The 24,130-nt window shown below is 39.2% G+C and overlaps 1 protein-coding gene across 5 annotated transcripts in view; it reads right to left on the reverse strand.

Moving 5' to 3' along the window:
• Papst2 (PAPS transporter 2) overlaps positions 1–24,130 on the reverse strand; it is a 114,235-nt gene that overhangs the window by 19,127 nt on the left and 70,978 nt on the right. For all 5 annotated transcript variants that reach the window (XM_071695501.1, XM_071695500.1, XM_071695502.1 and 2 more), the window contains exons 2-7: positions 21,009–21,187; positions 18,132–18,256; positions 12,221–12,317; positions 6,157–6,322; positions 5,368–5,558; positions 792–973 (exon numbers count right to left, since the gene is read on the reverse strand). In XM_071695501.1, coding sequence (XP_071551602.1) covers positions 792–973; positions 5,368–5,558; positions 6,157–6,322; positions 12,221–12,317; positions 18,132–18,256; positions 21,009–21,179 — 932 coding nt within the window. In that variant the 5' untranslated portion in view covers positions 21,180–21,187. The remainder of the gene's footprint in view (positions 1–791; positions 974–5,367; positions 5,559–6,156; positions 6,323–12,220; positions 12,318–18,131; positions 18,257–21,008; positions 21,188–24,130) is intronic.

A 24,130-nucleotide genomic window follows, 5' to 3' on the forward strand; every position in this document is an offset into this window, starting at 1 on the left:
ATTAATAAGTTTCATAATACAATTCAAATTAAGAGATACACAGAACGAAAATATGAAAAATTTTGAGTAACAAAATAATTATAAAGATACACTGAGAAAATCCTTTAAAGTATGAAGATGGTATGGCCATGTAAGATATACTGCAGATAATATCAGGTACTATAAACAAGTGGAAAGCATGGTTCAAGGTAAACAAAAACAATTTTGTACAAGAGGCAATACAGACAAAATGTACGACGAAAGAAAAAAAGAGGTATGAGAACAACCTGGAAAAGCATAAAATATCATTAAATTCCTAAAACTAGGATTTGGAAAATTTTCTGCTGAGAACATCCACCTTCACATCAAGTACCATTCTTCTATACACTGATGAATATCATTTGCCTGTACTAACAAAGATCTACACTCTTTAGCACATTTTTTTGGGATAATAGTCATTCCATAGTAGATACTTGGAAAAGCTGCTAAAACAATGTTATCACTGTAGTTATAATAATATGTATAATCTTCGCTGTTTCATGAACGGCTGTCTTAAATGTACAGTTTGCAATGTAAGTGACATTTCACTTTCATCTTCCATTAAATTAACGAGTATGAATACTTCCATTCTAATAGTAAAACAATGCAAATTAAAATACAATTTTATCATTAACACATGTATTTTCTACTGCATCTAAGATGAAACTTATTTTCATGAAGCCTTATAAAACTTTAATGAATATGATATGCTTAAAGTATCTACTAAGTCTTTGCATTTCAATTAAATTCAGCATTTTAGAATAGATACTTACTGTATAGTGAAGGATTTACTAAAAAGAAGAAAAGATAAGCATATGGTAAGAGCCTTGCGGAAGGTGGTAACGGTGACAGCAACTAAGGCCCCATGAAGTGTTACCAAGGTCAACACAACTTGCACACCACAAAATCCAGCAGCAGAAAGCATCACAGCACGACCATACACTTCCCAAGGAAACTGGCAAGGAAAAATCTGTTAATGTCTACTGTTCAAAAGAAATAACAAATATATAACACTTTTCAGAAAGAAAACACAGAAAGCTGAAATGCATAAGCTCCAAGACTTTCTGTTTATCTCATACTATATGCTATAACAAACTGAGCACTTTAATAAACTCCTTATAACATTTCAAACTATATATCATAACAGACTCGGCCACGAACTAATTTGCAATCCTTAACAGTCATTATACAATATAAGGAATTGCTATAAGGAAGATGCTTGGCATTAAGAGATATGTGACAACTTATCTGTATCACATGACCCTTCTCCTAAATTTCTACACCATTGCTTGTACGCATTTATTAGAGAGCAACATATTAAAGGGTTAGTGTGATGGCTAGATTATAAAGGAAACAAACATCATTTATGTATAACAGATGAAATTGCACTGCAGTTTACAATGGCTAGGTTACAAAGGAAACAAATCAATCTTCTATGTCTGACAATGATGAAATTGTACCGCACATTACAATGACTAGGTTACAAAGGAAACAAAACTATCTTCTATGTCGGACAGTGATGAAATCGCACTGCAGCTTACAGTGAAGTTAACTTCTACCTGAACTTTAAGTCTGTCTGTATACAATAACTATTAGCAAGTTTATTCTCAAGGCTTAGTTATGCTTGATTGTGTAGGTAATTAAAGGGTGAGAGAGATGTGTGAAAATAAAAAGAGTGTGGTTGAGAGAGCAGAAGAGGGTGTGTTGAAATGGTTTGGACATATGAAGAGAATGAGTGAGGAAAGATTGACAAAGAGGATATATGTGTCGGAGGTGGAGGGAAGGAGGGGGATGCAATTTCATGTGTGGCATGGTGGCGATGGGAATGGATCGAGGCAGCAAGTATGAATATGTACATGTCTATAAATGTATATGTCTGTATATGTATATGTATGTATAGGCTGAAATGCATAGGTATGTATATGTGCATGTGTGGGCGTTTATGTATATACATGTGTATGTGGGTGGGTTGGGCCATTCTTTTGTCTGTTTCCTTGCACTACCTTGCTGATGCAGGAGATGGCAATTAAGTATGATAGAACAACAAAAAATATATACATATGTTATTCATTATTCATTACACTTAATCGCTCTCTCCTGCATTAGCGAGGTGGCAAAAAAAAATTTTTCTTTCTTTTTATACTGTTCACCATTTCCCACTTTAGCGAGGTAGCGTTACGAACAAAGGACTGAGCCTTTGAGGGAATATCCTCACTTGGCCCCCTTCTCTGTTCCTTCTTTTGGAAAATTAAATATGGGAGGGGAGGATTTCCAGCCCCCTGCTCCCCTCCCCCCCCCAAAAAAAGAATATATATATATATATATATATATATATATATATATATATATATATATATATATATATATATATATATATCCCTGGGGATAGGGGAGAAAGAATACTTCCCACGTATTCCCTGCGTGTCGTAGAAGGCGACTAAAAGGGGAGGGAGCGGGGGGCTGGAAATCCTCCCCTCTCGTTTTTTTTTTATTTTCCAAAAGAAGGAACAGAGAACGAGGCCAGGTGAGGACATTCCCTCAGAGGCCCAGTCCTCTGTTCTTAACGCTACCTTGCTAACGTGGGAAATGGCGAATAGTATGAAAGAAAAAAGAAAAAAAAAAAATATATATATATATATTCTTTTTTTCTTTCTTTCATACTATTCGCCATTTCCCGCATTAGCAAGGTAGCGTTAAGAACAGAGGACTGGGCCTTTGAGGGAATATCCTCACCTGGCCCCCTTCTCTGTTCCTTCTTTTGGAAAATTAAAAAAACGAGAGGGGAGGATTTCCAGCCACCCGCTCCCATATATATATATATATATATATATATATATATATATATATATATATATATATATATATATATGGTGTGGGAGGCAAGTTGTTAGAAGCAGTGAAAAGTTTTTTATTGAGGATGTAAGGCATGTGTACGTGTAGGAAGAGAGGAAAGTGATTGGTTCTCAGTGAATGTAGGTTTGCGGCAGGGGTGTGTGATGTCTCCATGGTTGTTTAATTTGTTTATGGATGGGGTTGTTAGGGAGGTGAATGCAAGAGTTCTGGAAAGAGGGGCAAATATGCAGTCTGTTGTGGATGAGAGAGCTTGGGAAGGAGTCAGTTGTTGTTCGCTGATGATACAGCGCTGGTGGCTGATTCATGTAAGAAACTGCAGAAGCTGGTGACTGAGTTTGGTAAAGTGTGTGAAAGAAGAAAGTTAAGAGTAAATGTGAATAAGAGCAAGGTTATTAGGTACAGTAGGGTTGAGGGTCAAGTCAATTGGGAGGTAAGTTTGAATGGAGAAAAACTGGAGGAAGTAAAGTGTTTTAGATATCTGGGAGTGGATCTGGCAGCGGATGGAACCATGGAAGCGGAAGTAAATCATAGGGTGGGGGAGGGGGCGAAAATTCTGGGAGCCTTGAAGAATGTTTGGAAGTCGAGAACATTATCTCGGAAAGCAAAAATGGGTATGTTTGAAGGAATAGTGGTTCCAACAATGTTATATGGTTGCGAGGCTTGGGCTATAGATAGAGTTGTGTGGAGGAGGGTGGACGTGCTGGAAATGAGATGTTTGAGGACAGTATGTGGCGTGAGGTGGTTTGATCGAGTAAGTAATAGTAGGGTAAGAGAGATGTGTGGTAATAAAAAGTGTGGTTGAGAGAGCAGAAGAGGGTGTTTTGAAATGGTTTGGTCACATGGAGTGCATGAGTGAGGAAAGATTGACCAAGAGGATATATGTGTCAGAGGTGGAGGGAATGAGGAGAATTGGGAGACCAAATTGGAGGTGGAAAGATGGAGTGAAAAAGATTTTGAGTGATCGGGGCCTGAACATGCAGTAGGGTGAAAGGCATGCAAGGAAGAGAGTGAATTGGAATGATGTGGTGTACTGGGGTCGACGTGCTGTCAATGGATTGAACCAGGGCATGTGAAGTGTCTGGAGTTAACCATGGAAAGTTCTGTGGGGCCTGAAAGTGGAAAGGGAGCTGTGGTTTTCGGTGCATTATTACATGTCAGCTAGAGATATATACAGATATATACACACATGCACATATTCATTCTTGCTTGCCTTCATCCATTGCTGGTGCTACCCTGCCCCACAGGAAATGGCATCACCACCCCCTGCGTCAGTGAGGTAGTGCTAGGAAACAAAGAAAGGCCACATCCGCTCACATCCATAAGCGAGCTGTCATGTGTAATGCACTGAAACCACAGCTCCTTATCTACATCCAGGCCCCACATACTTTTCCACGGTTTACCCTGGACTTTGTACAAGCCCTGGTTCAGTCCACTTACAGCATGTTGACCCCCGTATACCACAATGTCCCAATTTGCTCTATCCTAAGCATGCCTTTCACCCTACTGCATATTCAGGCCCTGATTGCTCAAAATCTTTTTTACTCAGTCCTTCCATCCACAATATGGTCTCCCAGTTCTGCTTGTTCCCTCCACCTATCCTCACTCATTTTTTCCTTATGTCCAAACCATTTTAACATGCCCTCTTCTGCTCTCTCAACCACACTCTTCTTATTACCACACATCTCTCTTACCCTTTCATTACTTACTTGATCAAACCACCTCACACCAAATACTATCCTTAAACATTTCATTTCCAACACATCCACCCTCCTACACACAGGCCCATCTATAGCCTATGCCCTGCATCCATATAGCACATGGGACTACTATTCCTTCAAAAATACCCATTTCTGCCCTTCCAGATAAGAATCTCTCTCCCCATACGTTCTTCAGCACCCCAGAAACTTCTCCCCCTTCCCCAACACTTTGTCTCACTTCTGCTTCCATAGTTCCATTCACTGCCATGTCCACTCCCGTGTATATAAAACACTTCACTTCCTCCAATTTTGCTCCATTTAAACTCACACCCCAACTAACCTGTCCCTCAACCCTGCTGAACTCAATAACCTTGCTTTTATTCACATTCACTCTCAACTTTCTCCTTTCGTACACTCTTCCAAACTCAGTCACCAACTTCTGCAGTTTCTCACTAGAGTCTGCCATCAGGCTCATTGTTAAAATGGGTATCTGATTTGGGCTGGGGTATGTTTGTGCATACATACATGATTTCTCTCTCCTTGTTACACACAACTAGTAATCACTTTCTTTTCTTTTCTTTCATACTATTCACCATTTCCCGCATTGGCGAGGTAGCATTAAGAACAGAGGACTGGGCCTTTGAGGGAGTATCCTCACATTATCTGATTCAGAGAGAATTCAAAGTAAATCTCTATTCCATGAGTAATCATCAAACTTCTCATGAATTAAGCAATTACACTGATTATATACTGAAGAACAATAACAGCAAAACTCCAATCATGAAGTCTTAAATCTTACCTGAGTAGCAAAGGAGAATGCTGGCAAAAGCTGGTTTGTTAACAAGAGACCAATCAAGATGAAGAAGAAGCCAATGCCGTATGAGTAGAGTACCACATGCGTTGTGCTTTCGCTATATTTTTTGATGGCTCCCTCCTGAATGTTGCCAATAAGAGCATCACATAATAGTGCTAAACTCACCAATACCACACCTTTGGATAAAAAAATAAGGTGACTTGTGAGAGAATATATTTTCCCCAGATTACATAATTATGACAGTCAACGAATAATTTCTATATCCTAACAAAGTGTTTAAAGGGACAAACATTTGCAGACATTCCCTACTGTGCTTAAAGGAACTAAATCAATAATAATGAATAATATATAATAAGTGATTGAGAGAAATAGGTACACAACAAATTGCTGACATGACAGATATCAGAACAATCAATGAAAAGAGACAAGATAATGTTGTGGAGGGAAAATGTGAAGGTAAGTGAAAAAGGAGTAACAGCTATTTTTCCTGAACAGGTGGAAAAATAAACTAACTTTCTATAAAGTTGTGCAAAACTGCCAAGGCTACAAAATAATTGGGATATGTGCAAGGGAATATGAGATGTGGAATGACTGTGGGATCTTGAAGGTAACCAATGATATCTACATACAATAACAAAAGAGATACATTATCTGATTCTGAGAGAATTCAAAGTAAATCTCTATTCCATGAGTAATCATCAAACTTCTCATGAATTAAGCAATTACACTGATTATATACTGAAGAACAATAACAGCAGAAACAGAATAACTCACCAGTGAAAGAAAAGTTAGGCTGTACAGTGGAGTCTGCCAGAGTAAACCAGATTAATCCCATACTCATGCACAGACAAGCTACCACTTCCGCAAATGAATATCTTTTCCCGAGGATCAGCACTGAACCAATCATCACAGGTATCAACTTGCAGGATTTGAATATAACCTGAGGGCAGTATAAAACAAACATGGAAAAAGTGATTCAAATATATATCATAGGGTGGGGGAGGGGGCGAAAATCCTGGGAGCCTTGAAGAATGTGTGGAAGTCGAGAACATTATCTCGGAAAGCAAAAATGGGTATGTTTGAAGGAATAGTGGTTCCAACAATGTTGTATGGTTGCGAGGCGTGGGCTATGGATAGAGTTGTGTGCAGGAGGATGGATGTGCTGGAAATGAGATGTTTGAGGACAATGTGTGGTGTGAGGTGGTTTGATCGAGTAAGTAACGTAAGGGTAAGAGAGATGTGTGGAAATAAAAAGAGCGTGGTTGAGAGAGCAGAAGAGGGTGTTTTGAAATGGTTTGGGCACATGGAGAGAATGAGTGAGGAAAGATTGACCAAGAGGATATATGTGTCGGAGGTGGAGGGAACGAGGAGAAGTGGGAGACCAAATTGGAGGTGGAAAGATGGAGTGAAAAAGATTTTGTGTGATCGGGGCCTGAACATGCAGGAGGGTGAAAGGAGGGCAAGGAATAGAGTGAATTGGATCGATGTGGTATACCGGGGTTGACGTGCTGTCAGTGGATTGAATCAGGGCATGTGAAGCGTCTGGAGTAAACCATGGAAAGCTGTGTAGGTATGTATATTTGCGTGTGTGGATGTATGTATATACATGTGTATGGGGGTGGGTTGGGCCATTTCTTTCGTCATTTTGTCGTCTTTTTTGTCGCGGGAGACAGCGACAAAAAAAAAAAAAAAAAAATATATATATATATATATACATATATATATATATATATATATATATATATATATATATATATATAAAAGGGGGTGACTGTATTGTTGACTGGTTGGCAAGGTTATTTAATGTATGTATGACTCATGGTGAGGTGCCTGAGGATTGGCGGAATGCGTGCATAGTGCCATTGTACAAAGGCAAAGGGGATAAGAGTGAGTGCTCAAATTACAGAGGTATAAGTTTGTTGAGTATTCCTGGCAAATTATATGGGAGGGTATTGGTTGAGAGGGTGAAGGCATGTACAGAGCATCAGATTGGGGAAGAGCAGTGTGGTTTCAGAAGTGGTAGAGGATGTGTGGATCAGGTGTTTGCTTTGAAGAATGTATGTGAGAAATACTTAGAAAAGCAAATAGATTTGTATGTAGCATTTATGGATCTGGAGAAGGCATATGATAGAGTTGATAGAGATGCTCTGTGGAAGGTATTAAGAATATATGGTGTGGGAGGCAAGTTGTTAGAAGCAGTGAAAAGTTTTTATCGAGGATGTAAGGCATGTGTACGTGTAGGAAGAGAGGAAAGTGATTGGTTCTCAGTGAATGTAGGTTTGCGGCAGGGGTGTGTGATGTCTCCATGGTTGTTTAATTTGTTTATGGATGGGGTTGTTAGGGAGGTGAATGCAAGAGTTTTGGAAAGAGGGGCAAGTATGAAGTCTGTTGGGGATGAGAGAGCTTGGGAAGTGAGTCAGTTGTTGTTCGCTGATGATACAGCGCTGGTGGCTGATTCATGTGAGAAACTGCAGAAGCTGGTGACTGAGTTTGGTAAAGTGTGTGAAAGAAGAAAGTTAAGAGTAAATGTGAATAAGAGCAAGATTATTAGGTACAGCAGGGTTGAAGGTCAATTCAATTGGGAGGTGAGTTTGAATGGAGCAAAACTGGAGGAAGTGAAGTGTTTTAGATATCTGGCAGTGGATCTGTCAGCGGATGGAACCATGGAAGCGGAAGTGGATCATAGGGTGGGGGAGGGGGCGAAAATTCTGGGAGCCTTGAAGAATGTGTGGAAGTCGAGAACATTATCTCGGAAAGCAAAAATGGGTATGTTTGAAGGAATAGTGGTTCCAACAATGTTGTATGGTTGCGAGGCGTGGACTATGGATAGAGTTGTGCGCAGGAGGATGGATGTGCTGGAAATGAGATGTTTGAGGACAATGTGTGGTGTGAGGTGGTTTGATCGAGTAAGTAACGTAAGGGTAAGAGAGATGTGTGGAAATAAAAAGAGCGTGGTTGAGAGAGCAGAAGAGGGTGTTTTGAAATGGTTTGGTCACATGGAGAGAATGAGTGAGGAAAGATTGACCAAGAGGATATATGTGTCGGAGGTGGAGGGAACGAGGAGAAGAGGGAGACCAAATTGGAGGTGGAAAGATGGAGTGAAAAAGATTTTGTGTGATCGGGGCCTGAACATGCAGGAGGGTGAAAGGAGGGCAAAGAATAGAGTGAATTGGAGCGATGTGGTATACCGGAGTTGACGTGCTGTCAGTGGATTGAATCAAGGCATGTGTATGGGGGTGGGTTGGGCCATTTCTTTCGTCTGTTTCCTTGCGCTACCTCGTAAACGCGGGAGACAGCGACAAAGCAAAAAAAAAGAAAGAAAAAAAAAAAAAAATATATATATATATATATATATATATATATATATATATATATATATATATATATATATATATATATATATATATATATATATATTTATTTATCTATTCATTTATCATACTTTGTCACTGTCTCCTGCGTTAGCGAGGTAGCGCAAAGAAACAGATGAAAGAATGGCCCAACCCACCCACATACACAAGTACATACATACACATCCATCTCAATGTATACATATATCTACACACACAGATATATACATATATACACATGTACATAATTCATACTGTCTGCCCTTATTCATTCCCGTCGCCACCCCGCTACACATAAAATGACAACACCCTCCCCCGCATGTGCGCGAGGTCGCGCTAGGAAAAGATAAAGGCCATATTCGTTCACACTCAGTCTCTAGCCGTCATGTATAATGCACCGAAAACACAGCTCCCTTTCCACATCCAGGCCCCACAAAACTTTCCATGGTTTACCCCAGATGCTTCACATGCCCTGGTTCAATCCATTGACAGCACATCGACCCCAGTATACCACATCGTTCTAATTCACTCTATTCCTTGCACGCCTTTCACTCTTCTGCATGTTCAGGCCCCGATCACTCAAATCTTTTTCACTCCATCTTTCCACCTCCAAATTTGGCCTCCCACTTCTCCTCGTTCCCTCCATCTCTGACACATTATCCTCTTTGTCAATCTTTCCTCACTCATTCTCTCCATGTGACCAAACCATTTCAAAACACCCTCTTCTGCTCTCTCAACCACGCTCTTTTTACTACCACACATCTCTCTTACCCTTTCATTACTTACTCGATCAAACCACCTCACATCACATATTGTCCTCAAACATCTCATTTCCAGCACATCCACCCTCCTCCACACAACTCTATCCACAGCCCATGCCTTGCAACCATATAACATTGTTGGAACCACTATTCCTTCAAACATACCCATTTTTGCTTTCCAAGATAACGTTCTCGACTTCCACACATTTTTCAACACTCCCAGAACTTTCGCCCCCTCCCCCACCCACTCATTCACCTCCATTTCCATGGTTCAATCTGCTGCCAAATCCACTCCCAGATATCTAAAACACTTCACTTCCTCCAGTTTTTCTCCATTCAAACTTACCTCCCAATTGACTTGTCCCTCAACCCTACTGTACCTAATAACCTTGCTCTTATTCACATTTACTCTCAGTTTTCTTCTTTCACACACTTTACCAAACTAAGTCACCAGCTTCTGCAGTTTCTCACCCAAATCAGCCACCAGCACTGTATCATCAGCAAACAACAGCTGACTCACTTCCCAAGCTCTCTCATCCACAACAAATTGCATACTTGCCCCTCTTTCCAAAACTCTTGCATTCACCTCCCTATCAACCCCATCCATAAACAAGTTAAACAACCATGGAGACATCATGCACCCCTGCTGCAAACCAACATTCACTGAGAACCAATTACTTTCCTCTCTTCCTACCCGTACATATGCCTTATATCCTCGATAAAAACTTTTCACTGCTTCTAACAATTTTTCCTGCCTTAGTGGGATATCATCAGAAATAGATAATTGAGACTTTGAGGAAAAATCCTTTCTTATTTCCTTCTTCCACTACTATTTCTGGCAAGTAATAATTCAAGGAAGTAGAGTTTGCAGCCTCCTGCTCCTGCCCCTCTTAGATGCCTTTAATGAAAGACAGGAGATACATGGGCAGTATTCTTTTCCCCTATTCCCTAAGATAATATAGAAGAATGTGTGGAAGTCGAGAACATTATCTCCGAAAGCAAAAATGGGTATGTTTGAAGGAATAGTGGTTCCAACAATGTTGTATGGTTGCGAGGCGTGGGCTATGGATAGAGTTGTGCGCAGGAGGGTGGATGTGCTGGAAATGAGATGTTTGAGGACAATATGTGGTGTGAGGTGGTTTGATCGAGTAAGTAATGTAAGGGTAAGAGAGATGTGTGGAAATAAAAAGAGCGTGGTTGAGAGAGCAGAAGAGGGTGTTTTGAAATGGTTTGGGCACATGGAGAGAATGAGTTAGGAAAGATTGACCAAGAGGATATATGTGTCGGAGGTGGAGGGAATGAGGAGAAGTGGGAGACCAAATTGGAGGTGGAAAGATGGAGTGAAGAAGATTTTGAGTGATCGGGGCCTGAACATGCAGGAGGGTGAAAGGCGGGCAAGGAATAGAGTGAATTGGATCGATGTGGTATACCGGGGTCAATGTGCTGTCAATGGATTGAATTGGGGCATGTGAAGCATCTGGGGTAAACCATGGAAAGTTCTGTGGGGCCTGGATGTGGAAAGGGAGCTGTGGTTTCGGGCATTATTGCATGACAGCTAGAGACTGAGTGTGAACGAATGGGGCCTTTGTTGTCTTTTCCTAGTGCTGCCTCGTGCACATGAGGGGGGAGGGGAATGTTGTTCCATGTGTGGTGGGGTGGCGATGGGGGTGAATGGGGGCAAACGGTGTGGGTTGTGTGCATGTGTATATGTGTATGTGTCTGTGTGTGTGTTTATATATGAGTACACTGAGATGTATGGGAGTGTATGTTTGCGTGTGTGGACGTTTATGTATATACATGTGTATGGGGGTGGGTTGGGCCATTTCTTCTGACTGTTTCCTTGCGCTACCTTGCAAACGCGGAAGACAGCGACAAAGCAAAATAAAAAAAAATATAATAATAAATATAGAGATAGGTTATTATCATTATAAAACCAAAAGACCCCCTGTCCAGGAACTCCTGCAGCTCCAAGCCCGTGTTATATTCAGTTACAAGGACAGGAAGTACTCCTTCAAAACAAGAAGTTCTTAAACGAGACTATACTTTCTTCTAACTGACAATGATACAGCCTCACCAAAGGTGATTCTTCACTTATGTTGTAAACTCATGCAAGCAAAATCTGGCAATCTCAGAGTGTACACTATGTGTGAAAGTATATAATTTTTCACATCTGTTCATCATTTCCTACATTAGCAAGGTAGCACCAGGAACACACACAAAAAAACCCTCATTTGCTCACATTTATTCTCTAGCTGTCATGTGTAATGCATCAAAGCCACCTGCCTCCTATCCACAGACCCTTCTATGGTTTTTTCCCAGGCTGCTTCATATGCTGTAGTTCAGTCCGCTGACAGCACATCACCTATATACCACACTGCTCCAATTTACTCTATCCCATGCATGCTTTTCGCCTTCCTGCATGTTCTGGCCCTGAGCACTAAAACTCTTTCACTTCATCTTTCCATCCCAACTTTGGTCTCTCTCTTCTCCTTGTCCCCTACAATTATGACACAAATATCCTCTTTATCAACCTCTCCTCATTCATTCTCTCCAGATGTCCAGATCATTTCAGCACAATCTCTTCAGCACTGTCAACCACAACCATATATAAAACAACACTATATATAAAACACATGTAACATATGTCAAATTCACATTTACAGTAAGAAAAGCTGCATTTCATCAATAACATACAATCTTTTCAGTATTTTGGAACTACTTACATACCTGAGTAGGGTAATTCAGATATCCAACAGAAGAATTTGAAAACCCCATTGTGCCAACCGTTAGCATAGCAATTATCATGTAGGTTTTCAAAGGTATTCTGCAAAAAGTGAATTCACTGATTAATCACAAGATGGTACAGAGATGGAATTCAATATAGTGAATTAATTAGAAATACAATTCTGCTATTACCTTTACCTTTCTATCATAGGAACCCCTTCTAAGGAGCTCCCACAGTGCTAAGGAAGCCAGATATGTCTACCAAGTGGGATCATCACGTAGTGATGTGGATATGTCTGTGAGGTGTGCATAACAATTTAGAAGTCAGTCTTCCTTATCTTCAGTATGAAAACTGAATCTTGAGACATTGAATCAGCATTTGTAATGTTGTAGAGATGAGTGGTGTCCAGAGCAGGGATGAGAAATTGTAATTGGACATGTCTGGGAAGTACAGTTTCAGCTATATCCTGGGAAGTACAGTTTCAGCTAAGTGCATGTCTGGTGTGGGTTGTTTATGATTGAGTTGGGGCGGTCATTTTGGTGTATATATGTTTTGTCACTGATGTGTTTGTTGGAGGTGAGGGATCTGTAAACATATACTGTTGAAGTATAAAGTGTGAATTGTGGAGTGGTATGGAAGGGAAGGGCATAGTGCTGTTGCAAAAACCCTGAGTGCCTAGTTTAAGATGAATTCTACTGGAAGAATCTTTGTTTCATTGTGCAGGTTTTAGTATTTGTTAGCTAAGCAGTCAGTGATTGTTCTGAGTGCCCTGTTTTGTTTGGTTTGAGGCTCTATTATATCTGATTTTAACAGGGTAGATGGCCAGGCAGGCAAGGCATAGTATAAGGGAGAGGATGAATTGTTTGTAGAGAATTTTAAGGGATTCTTCTTCTTGTTAAAATCTGGCACCTGTCAGTGTTCTGAAGAAAATTAGTTATTTGTTGCTTTTGTGTTGGTGTTCGTGGTAAGGGGAATGAAATCCATGTGTGCTTCACACATGTGCCCAGAACAATTGATATTTTGTTTAGTGGGAGTGATTGGCAATTCTATATGGAGTCAAAAGGGTATTTGAAGATGACTTCTGTGGAGATGCAGACATTCTGTGATAAGTGAGCTTCTGCTCCAAAGGTCAATGTTATGTTGCATTTTTCCATGTTAGCACAGGCATATGTACACCTTAATAAAGGCCATTTCATCAACACAAGCAAACATTTCTTTTTCTATCATACTTGACTGCCGTTTCTTGCATTAGTGAGGTAGCGCAAAAAAAATTAAGAAAGACACATCAACTCACGTACACATATACATACATATATGCACATACATGTACATCTACATATATGTTGGAAAGGATCACAATTTTGGGCAAAGAAATCATTTTATAGAGATGAGCCCAAATCTCCCATTGACACCAAGAATCTTTTAGTTCTCCCTTTTAATAATAATTATCTTTACTTCCCATGTTGCTTAAATTCTTTAATGTAAATGTTGCCTTGAGCAACAATAATACTTTAAAGAATATCTTTATCAGGAATTCACCAGAAAATTCTCCTGGATGCATCTATAAAGTGCCATGTGGAAATTGTGATAAATTTTATGTTGAGCAGACAGGTAAGGATCTTTCTGTCATACTTAAGCAACATAAATATAGTATAAGAATGGGAAAAGAATCCAATACCTAGTTTAATCATGTTAAAACTATGATCATTGTACTGACTGGAGTAATGCCATCTCAGTTATTAACTAACTCTATTACCACGAGAAATATCACTGAATCTTCTATTATCAAATACACAAAGAATTATAATCTTAATATTAGTGATGGTCTATACAAATTAGATAATTTTATTGTTGATAAAATCTGTAAAATGAGAGGTTTATGAATGCTCGTTATCTGTCTTGGACAATCGCAAGTTTACCAAATGGCGTCCTAGCTTCGTCTCTTCAGTGTATATCAACTGACTGTTACATTTCTCTTGCGTCTCCCCTGATGATGTGATTGTTACCCGAAAGTGCACTTGGGAACTTATGTTTCATTTTCCCCTTGGACTCATAGGAATATCTACATATATCCGACTCATGGTGAGGTGCCTGAGGATTGGCGGAATGCTTGCATAGTGCCATTGTACAAGGGCAAAGGGGATAAAAGTGAGTGCTCAAATTACAGAGGTATAAGTATGTTGAGTATTCCTGGGAAATCATATGGGAGGGTATTGATTGAGAGGGTGAAGGCATGTACAGAGCATCAGATTGGGGAAGAGCAGTGTGGTTTCAGAAGTGGTAGAGGATGTGTGGATCAGGTGTTTGCTTTGAAGAACGTATGTGAGAAATACTTAGAAAAGCAAATGGATTTGTATGTAGCATTTATGGATCTGGAGAAGGCATATAATAGAGTTGATAGAGATGTTTTGTGGAAGGTATTAAGAATATATGGTGTGAGAGGCAAGTTGTTAGAAGCAGTGAAAAGTTTTTATCGAGGATGTAAGGCATGTGTATGAGTAGGTAGAGAGGAAAGTAACTGGTTCTCAATGAATGTCGATTTGCACCAGGGGTGCATGATGTCTCCATGGTTGTTTAATTTGTTTATGGATGGGTTGTTTGGGAGGTGAATGCAAGAGTTTCGGAAAGAGGGGCAAGTATGCAGTCTGTTGTGGGTGAGAGAGCTTGGGAAGTGAGTCAGTTGTTGGTCGCTGATGATACAGCACTGGTGGTTGATACGGGTGAGAAACTGCAGAAGCTGGTGACTTAGTTTAGTAAAGTGTGTGAAAGAAGAAAGCTGAGAGTAAATGTGAATAAGAGCAAGGTTATTAGGTACAGTAGGGTTGAGGGACAAGTCAATTGGGGGGTAAGTTTGAATGGAGAGAAACTGGAGGAAGTGAAGTGTTTTAGATATGTGGGGGTGGATTTGGCAGTGGATGGAACCATGGAAGCGGAAGTGAATCATAGGGTAAGGGAGGGGCGAAAGTTCTGGGAGCATTGAAAAATGTGTGGAAGGCCTTTCACCCTCCTGCATGTTCAGGCCCTGATCACTCAAAATCTTTTCACTCCACCTTTCCACCTCCAATTTGGTCTCCCACTTCTCATTCCCTCCACCTCTGACACATACATCCTCTTGGTCAGTCTTTCCTCACTCATTCTCTCGATGTGACCAAACCATTTCAAAACACCATCTCCTGCTCTCTCAACCACACTCTTTTTATTACAACACATCTATCTCTCTTGCCCTTTCATTACTTACTGGATCAAACCACCTCACACCATATGTTGTCCTCAAACATCTCATTTCCAACACATCCAACCTCCACACAACCCTATCTATAGCCCATGCGTCGCAACCATATACCATTGTTGGAACCACTATTCCTTCAAACATACCTATTTTTGCTCTATGAGATAACATTCTCACCTTCCACACATTTTTCAAAAATATATATGTACAAAATCTATGTTTTTGTCATGGGCCTGAGAAGAGATCTGAGTAACTCTGAATATATATATATGGCATAGTGCCATTGTACAAAGGCAAAGGGGATAAGAGTGAGTGCTCAAATTACAGAGGTATAAGTTTGTTGAGTATTCCTGGTAAATTATATGGGAGGGTATTGATTGAGAGGGTGAAGGCATATACAGAGCATCAGATTGGAGAAGAGCAGTGTGATTTCAGAAGTGGTAGAGGATGTGTGGATCAGGTGTTTGCTTTGAAGAATGTATGTGAGAAATACTTAGAAAAGCAAATGGATTTGTATGTAGCATTTATGGATCTGGAGAAGGCATATGATAGATTTGATAGAGATGCTCTGTGGAAGGTATTAAGAATATATGGTGTGGGAGGCAAGTTGTTAGAAGCAGTGAAAAGTTTTTATCGAGGATGTAAGGCATGTGTACGTGTAGGAAGAGAGGAAAGTGATTGGTTCTCAGTGAATGTAGGTTTGCGGCAGGGGTGTTTGATGTCTCCGTGGTTGTTTAATTTGTTTATGGATGGAGTTGTTAGGGAGGTGAATGCAAGAGTTTTGGAAACAGGGGCAAGTATGAAGTCTGTTGGGGATGAGAGAGCTTGGGAAGTGAGTCTGTTGTTGTTCGCTGATGATACAGCGCTGGTGGCTGATTCATGTGAGAAACTGCAGAAGCTGGTGACTGAGTTTGGTAAGTGTGTGAAAGAAGAAAGTTAAGAGTAAATGTGAATAAGAGCAAGGTAATTAGGTACAGTAGGGTTGAGGGTCAAGTCAATTGGGAGGTAAGTTTGAATGGAGCAAAACTGGAGGAAGTAAAGTGTTTTAGATATCTGGGAGTGGATCTGGCAGTGGATGGAACCATGGAAGCGGAAGTGGATCATAGGGTGGGGGAGGGGGCGAAAATTTTGGGAGCCTTGAAGAATGCGTGGAAGTCGAGAACATTATCTTGGAAAGCAAAAATGGGTATGTTTGAAGGAATAGTGGTTCCAACAATGTTGTATGGTTGCGAGGCGTGGGCTATGGATAGAGTTGTGTGCAGGAGGATGGATGTGCTGGAAATAAGATGTTTGAGGACAATGTGTGGTGTGAGGTGGTGTGATTGAGTAAGTAATGTAAGGGTAAGAGAGATGTGTGGAAATAAAAAGAGCGTGGTTGAGAGAGCAGAAGAGGGTGTTTTGAAGTGGTCTGGGCACATGGAGAGAATGAGTGAGGAAAGATTGACCAAGAGGATATATGTGTCGGAGGTGGAGGGAACGAGGAGAAGAGGGAGATCAAATTGGAGGTGGAAAGATGGAGTGAAAAAGATTTTGTGTGATCGGGGCCTGAACATGCAGGAGGGTGAAAGGAGGGCAAGGAATAGAGTGAATTGGAGCGATGTGGTATACCGGGGTTGACGTGCTGTCAGTGGATTGAATCAAGGCATGTGAAGCGTCTGGGGTAAACCATGGAAAGCTGTGTAGGTATGTATATTTGCGTGTGTGGACGTATGTATATACATGTGTATGGGGGGGGGGTTGGGCCATTTCTTTCGTCTGTTTCCTTGCGCTACCTCGCAAACGCGGGAGACAGCGACAAAGTATAAAAAATATATATATATATATATATATATATATATATATATATATATATATATATATATATATATATATATATATATATATAATTGTCTGGTTGCACCTTTTGTAAATTTTTCTGACACTCGGCTGCAAAAATACTTATAGAGCCACTAAAATATTTTCCTGACACTCATTGTTGTTCCTTGCATCAACTTACTTCCCACAGAGAAAATCTGTAATTCTACGACAGCTGGATAAACAAAATGCAAGAGCACAAGACTAAAACATATATCAAGAGCAAATTTCCAAAAATTTACACTAATGATAATTTAGTATGAGGGACTGGGAGAAGGAATATTAGATTAACAAAAAAATACTATTCATGCACAAAATTTACATGCATATCTACACCCTGCAGTGACAACAGCAGTGTACTTAAGACATCAACAGATATCTGGTAAACTTTGCTTTTTATGTTTAGCTCCCAAAGAACACAAGAAAGATGTTTTGATTCATAACCTAAGTGCTCACTGATGAAATTGAGGTTATTCCAACTACTTTTCCAGTTCCAGTAGAGATCACTCTCTGATAGCAGAGGCATAAATCCTTCTCAAACATATTTTACCAAAAAACAGCAGAAAGTCACTCGTTCTATTTCCTAAACAAATATTCTTTCACTTTCCTGCACCTTTCTCTGATCTAAAATCTAGCTTGTAGTCAATTACTCATGATTTACTGCAATCTAAGAAACATGCTTTACTATATATGCAAGGCTTTTAACTATCTCTAGGATAATTCATCCTGCATTAATACATTTTCTATGAAGCTCTATATCTTTTAATCACTCTGATGTATGTAAAAATTTCCTTAATCCATCTACTCAACTACTAGCATCAAAAACTTACTTTCTAGTAATGCTGCTGCCAGAGAAAATGATTTGAAGAGCTGCAAACGCTGCATAACAAGCAAATTGCACCAAAGTCAAATACCAGCCATGAGGTTGCATCCCTTCCAAAGTGAAGATCAATTCCTAGGGATATGTAAATGCAGTGACCAAAGCAGAAGTATTCTTAGTTTATATGCACAAAAAGTATTAGTTAAAAAGCAATTAATATAATGACCTAATACATATAAAACACAGAGGGACAATAAAACAAACCGTATCACAGTTCACAACTAGAATTTTGTAATGAAATTATCAAAAGCAGAGATAACTCTGATCACTCACCAGGTAGCTGCAATTACAAATGTAAGGCAGACAGCATCACCCATATCTCAGACTACTCAAGAGTGAGCTGTAGGTACTGTGTTAACTCATACATCCTAAAGAGACACTGTGATGACCTAGATAGATGAAGAGCATGTATAGTATAAAAAAAGATTGGGAACATTATAATCATCTAACCTTATTGATTATCAGTTCCTAAGATATTTCAAAGTAGACAAAACAGGGAAGATCCTGAAGCCCACAACCAGATGGCAGTATCTGCATTTCAGGCTCCTCTAACTTGAGTCAAATTACTTGTCCATGACAAAGAAATATCATGGATTAGGTGTAAAAGTGAAGTCCCAAAGCTTTTCCATGTATGGCTGATTAATGTAAGTAAAACATATTCTAAGCCTGACAGGCATGCTAAGGGTAGAACAGGCCAATGACAGCCTTACACTTACCCACTGCCTGGACTACAGTCCCTCAGTCATCTAAAAGAGTCATTATGGAACTTACACATAAAAAAGGGTTGCAAAAGGGAAATTAAGGAGAGCCAAATTAATGGTACATTAACCTAACCTAACCTTACTATCATCTTGAAGAACATATCCGAAACCAGTGACAACAAACAATAAGGATAACATGTATAACCCCAGAACAAAGGATGAAATGTCACATAGGTGAACATCAAGAAGCTAAATCCTGGAAAATGAAAATATCTTTAAAAAATTCAGTTGTGTTATATGAACAAATTCCAATTCTCCTGACAGAAAAATAGGACACCTGAATTATCAAGTCTAGATAACTTGACAACCTGTTGGGAAAGCAGCTCATAATTATAATGGCTTTCAAATATCTTATAAAACAAAGATAGAAAAGTTTGTATAAGTTCTAAAATTTCTTCATTTGGTTATTGATTAACTTATTTCTGTTTTCTAACTCCTTTATATATTCATAAATTTCAAAACTTGCCCTAGATGTTCACTTCAACACCACCATGGCAAAACAAAAAATAGATAAAAGATTTATTATTCTATTCTTCACATTTCTGCTAGCATATCTTTGATTTTTTAAGAATACAATATATTCTTTATGAGAATACAAGGATTGCTAGGTTTTGCCATAGATACAATGTAAGTTTAAATATCTGGCCATAAAATGATAATGAAAAATCTATATATCATTATCTTATTCAGACTGTAATTCATATCTACATCCCTGAAAGTGAGAAAGGTTGTGACATGCAGAAATGATAAGAGAGTTTAACATCAATTGAGCATAAAAGGAAACTGTACAATAACTGGCAATGCTATCACAAGATGTGCTGAGGAAACAGGTGCATGTACTGAGAAAACATGGTTCCCTCATAAAACTCTGTAAGTGTCCCTGCTGTTAAAGCTTTGATCTGTTCCTTGCAACTAACAGCTGCTTCCCAGAGTTTTTGTCTGAGACCAGTCATACTAAGACTGATCATTATGATACTGTACCATGGTTTTCCTCCAACAATGAAAATGTCAAACTCCTTTCCTTCTTTCATAATCCCCTTTTCCTATACATTTTCTACCTTGGGAGTCAAGTCTACTAATATCTGAGGAAGTCAGTTAACTGTAATGTCTTCATTCTTTTTCTTTCCCTGTTTTCCCTTCACCTATTAAGGCCATGATGTGGGCATGTTTTGCTATTGCCATATTGGTCACTATGTAAAAAAGCATGACAGAAGGCAAAGATAAATGAGAAAATATAGTTAGAAATTATATGTGCAAAACAGTAGTAAATATGGCAGAGCATAAGGGGGTAAGCCAAACTTGCGCACTAAATTATGAGAAAAGATACCAGGCAGGGATTGTTTTTAGTCGAGAAAATCAGCTCATGAAAGTACTTATACAGACTATAAAAAAGGAATGCACTCCTGAACTTTGTAAATGTTAATTCTGAATTAAACAAGTAATAGACTATTTATTTAGGTTCATCAGAAATCAGGAATGCCTGGGGTCTGGTCAGTGCTAAATTTGTTTTTCCATTTTTCTGAGTGAACTTAAACAAAATACATTCAAACACTTGAACTTCCTGTGCACTAAAGTACATTTGACCTATGCTGCTTTGGCACTATGGTAGTGTACTTCTTTCATCCTATTTTCTCTTACTTTATTACCAGTAGTTATATGCACAATGTCATTACACTTTTAAACTGAACAGAAACATAGAAATATGCTTAAAATAAATGAATCTTATCCTAACAAATTTTTTTGTATTTCTGAGGTTCCCATATTTCTAATGTATGCACTTTCTATGCTGTATTGCAAGACAATGCAATCTAAGCCTTAAGGCCAGACAATGCTTTATAAGTGTTTTTCTAATGATATATGGTACTTGATATAACAGTTAACTGGCAATCACTCAGAATCTTTCAGTTCTCTTTAACCTTTCAGTTGCAAAGGTCTTAATTTATGAGCAGCTTTTCTTGTTTCTTGAGCTATATATCTCATCTCATGTCAACTAAAAAGAGATATAAACTAAGTGGATTTAATACAAATCACAACTTACCAATATGTTATCTTTCAACACTGCTTACCAGCATATATCCATACGTGAGATAGAAGACAAAGACAGCTAAGGACAATGCAATGAACTGTGGTGTAGGTGGAAGGCTGGATATTGGGAGACCCAAGACCTTTATCATTTTCTTCTCTCGTAGATTATCATTCTCTCCGATATCTACTGTCACACTACGTTCTTGAGTCATAATTGCGGCTGTAAAAAAATTATTTCCTCACTAATCAAAATAAACCACGTGGAGTAATCTATGAACACCTTACACTAAATGTAAATGCTTCTTATATTACCAAAACACACCCTCAGTAAGATGTATGGTTCATGTTTTTCTATTATGAAAAAAATCATCCAAATACAATTAGTCTGTCTATTTATTGTTACCTGAGTAGATCAAGTGAATAATAGCATGCATCTCTTGCGGGTATTAATCTTGTAAAATGGGGTCCTCAATCGCAAACTGACCGACTGTCAAAGGGCTGAGATGTCCAATCCCCTGGTATAGACTTGTTATCCTGCCCTTTAAGTCAAATCTACTGTAGCTGTTAATAATCAAGCAATATCAAAATAACTGTAATCCATCATACTCTATGCCTATCTGTTAGCCCTTTTATGGAAACTGACACATGGGCAAAAACATGACCTAATAAAGGCCATCTTGGATTAAAAGAAAAGGTAAAGTACAAGGTAAAGAAGATAAAGAAAATTAGGAGCTAACGCTTGAAGGTGGAGAGGCTATATGAAGGATGAAAGAAGTAAGAGAATTACAAAACTTTAAATTCTCAAGAGAGGAGGTATCATAACCAATAATCATGTGGCTGGGCTCTCCACACAAACTATGGGTGGCAGCAGCCAGACATGTGCCACAGGTCCAGGCCTTAGTGGCTGGAACACATGCAAACAGCTACCAAAAGCTATGGCTAAAATACTAATTGCAGAACAAAAAGAGGAGAGCAACATCCTGTCAGACAGAAAGGGCTGGTTGCAGAGGTGATAGTTTTAACATTGATATGGCAGAAAGCTTATGATTCAACTTTGGCTAGGAGAGAAGTGAAACAAGAGCCACCCCAGATATACATACATGCTCATGCATGTACATATACATACATATACATATCAACACATACACATATACTCACACACAAACTTGATTGCCATTTCCCGCATTAGTGTGGTAGTGCCAGGACCAGACAAAAAAAGGGATGCATCCTCTCATTACACTTGACAGTCAAGTGTAATGCACCAAAACCACAGATCCCTATCCACATCCAGCCCCACAGACCTTTCTACAGTTTACTCTAGATGCTTCACATGTCCTGGTTCAGTCCACTGACAACACATCAACCCCAGTATGCCATACTGTTCCAATTCACTCTATCATGTGCATGCCATTTACCCTTCTGCATATTCAGACCCTAATCACTCAAAAACATTTTCACTTCATCCTTCCATCATCAACTTGGTCTCCCCATTCCCCTTGTTCCTCCACTTCTGACACATATATCCTCTTTGTGAATGTTTCCTTACTCTTTCCATCCTCAGGTCCAAACCATTTCAGCACATCCTCTTCAGCTCTCTGTCACACTCTTTTCATTACCACACCTCTCTTTTACCCTCTCATTACTTGCTTGATCAAACCCTGTTACACCACATGCTGTCCTTAAACATTTCATTTCCCACACATCCACTCTCCCCTGCATAACCTTATCTACAGCCCATGCCATGCATCGTGTTGTTGGAACTACTGTACCCTCAAATTATCCATTTTTGCCCTCCCAGATAACATTATCTCTTTTTGCACATTCTTCAGTGCTCCCAGAACCTTCTCTCCTTCATTCAATCCCAGACTCACTTACGTTTCTATGGTTCCATTCACTGCCATGTCCAATCTCAGGTATCTAAAAGACTTCACTACCTTCAAGTGTTCTCCTTTCAAATTCGCACCCCAACAAACCTGTCCCTCAACCCAGCTAACAAATCTACCTTGCTTTTTCACATCTACTCTCAATTTCCTCTTTTCACACACTTCAAAACTCAGCCACTAACTTCTGCAGTATCTCATCCAAATCTGCTACCAGTGCTGTATCATCAATAAACAACAAATGACTCACTTCCCAGGTCCTCTCATGCCCCACATACTCCATACTCACTCTTGCATTATCTCCCTCACCACCCAATCCATAAACAAATCAAACAACCACAGTGACAACAACCTTCACTTGCAACCACTCACTCTCTTCCTACTCTTACACATGCATTACAGTAACTTTCATAAAAACTTCTCAATGCTTTTAGCAGCTTTCTCCCACACCATATATTCTTAAAACCTTCCACAAGGCATCTTTATTAACCTGTCATATTCTTTCTTCAGATCCATAAATGATATATACAAATCCAAATCCATCTGTTTCTCTAGTATTTCACACACACCTTCTTTAAAGCAAACAAATGATCTATACATCCTCTACCACTTCTGAAACTAAACTGCTCCCACGGTCTGAGGCCCCTGTACAAGCCTTCACCCCTCTCAATCATTACCCTCCCATACAACTTACCAAGTACACTCAACAAACTTATACCCCTGTAGTTTAAACACTCACCTTAAACCCCCTTGCCTTTATACAATGGCACTATTCTGCCAATCCTCAGGCACTTCACAATGATCCCTGCATACAATGACAATGATTACCAACCAATCAACAACACAGTCACCGCCTTTCTTAATAAATTCCACCGTAATTCCATCAACTCCAGTGGCTTTGCCACATCTCATCTTACATTAGAATTTTACCATCACTTCTCTCTACACCAAACCACTCTCTCTATCTATATATAGGTTATACATAATGGGATCCTGCAGCACTTAGTAAGATGGCCATATCCTACTGTCCATTCAAGTCTTTTACATATTGCTCATTTCTTCAGCCATGAATAAAAGGTGTCAAATTCAATTCAAAAGGCATTAAAATGATGTTTTGAGACATAAAATCTGTCCAAAGACACATACTATCATGTCTATATATATACATATTTAGGGATTGTTTTCCTCTAGTTACTGTTAACTGTCATCAACCGGTAACTATGAAAATCCTCTTACGTACTGAAGAATCTCCCAGTAATGAATTTTATGTATAATTACAAGGA

This window comes from Panulirus ornatus, chromosome 58 (assembly GCF_036320965.1).
Source record: "Panulirus ornatus isolate Po-2019 chromosome 58, ASM3632096v1, whole genome shotgun sequence".
Lineage (NCBI taxonomy): Eukaryota > Metazoa > Arthropoda > Malacostraca > Decapoda > Palinuridae > Panulirus > Panulirus ornatus.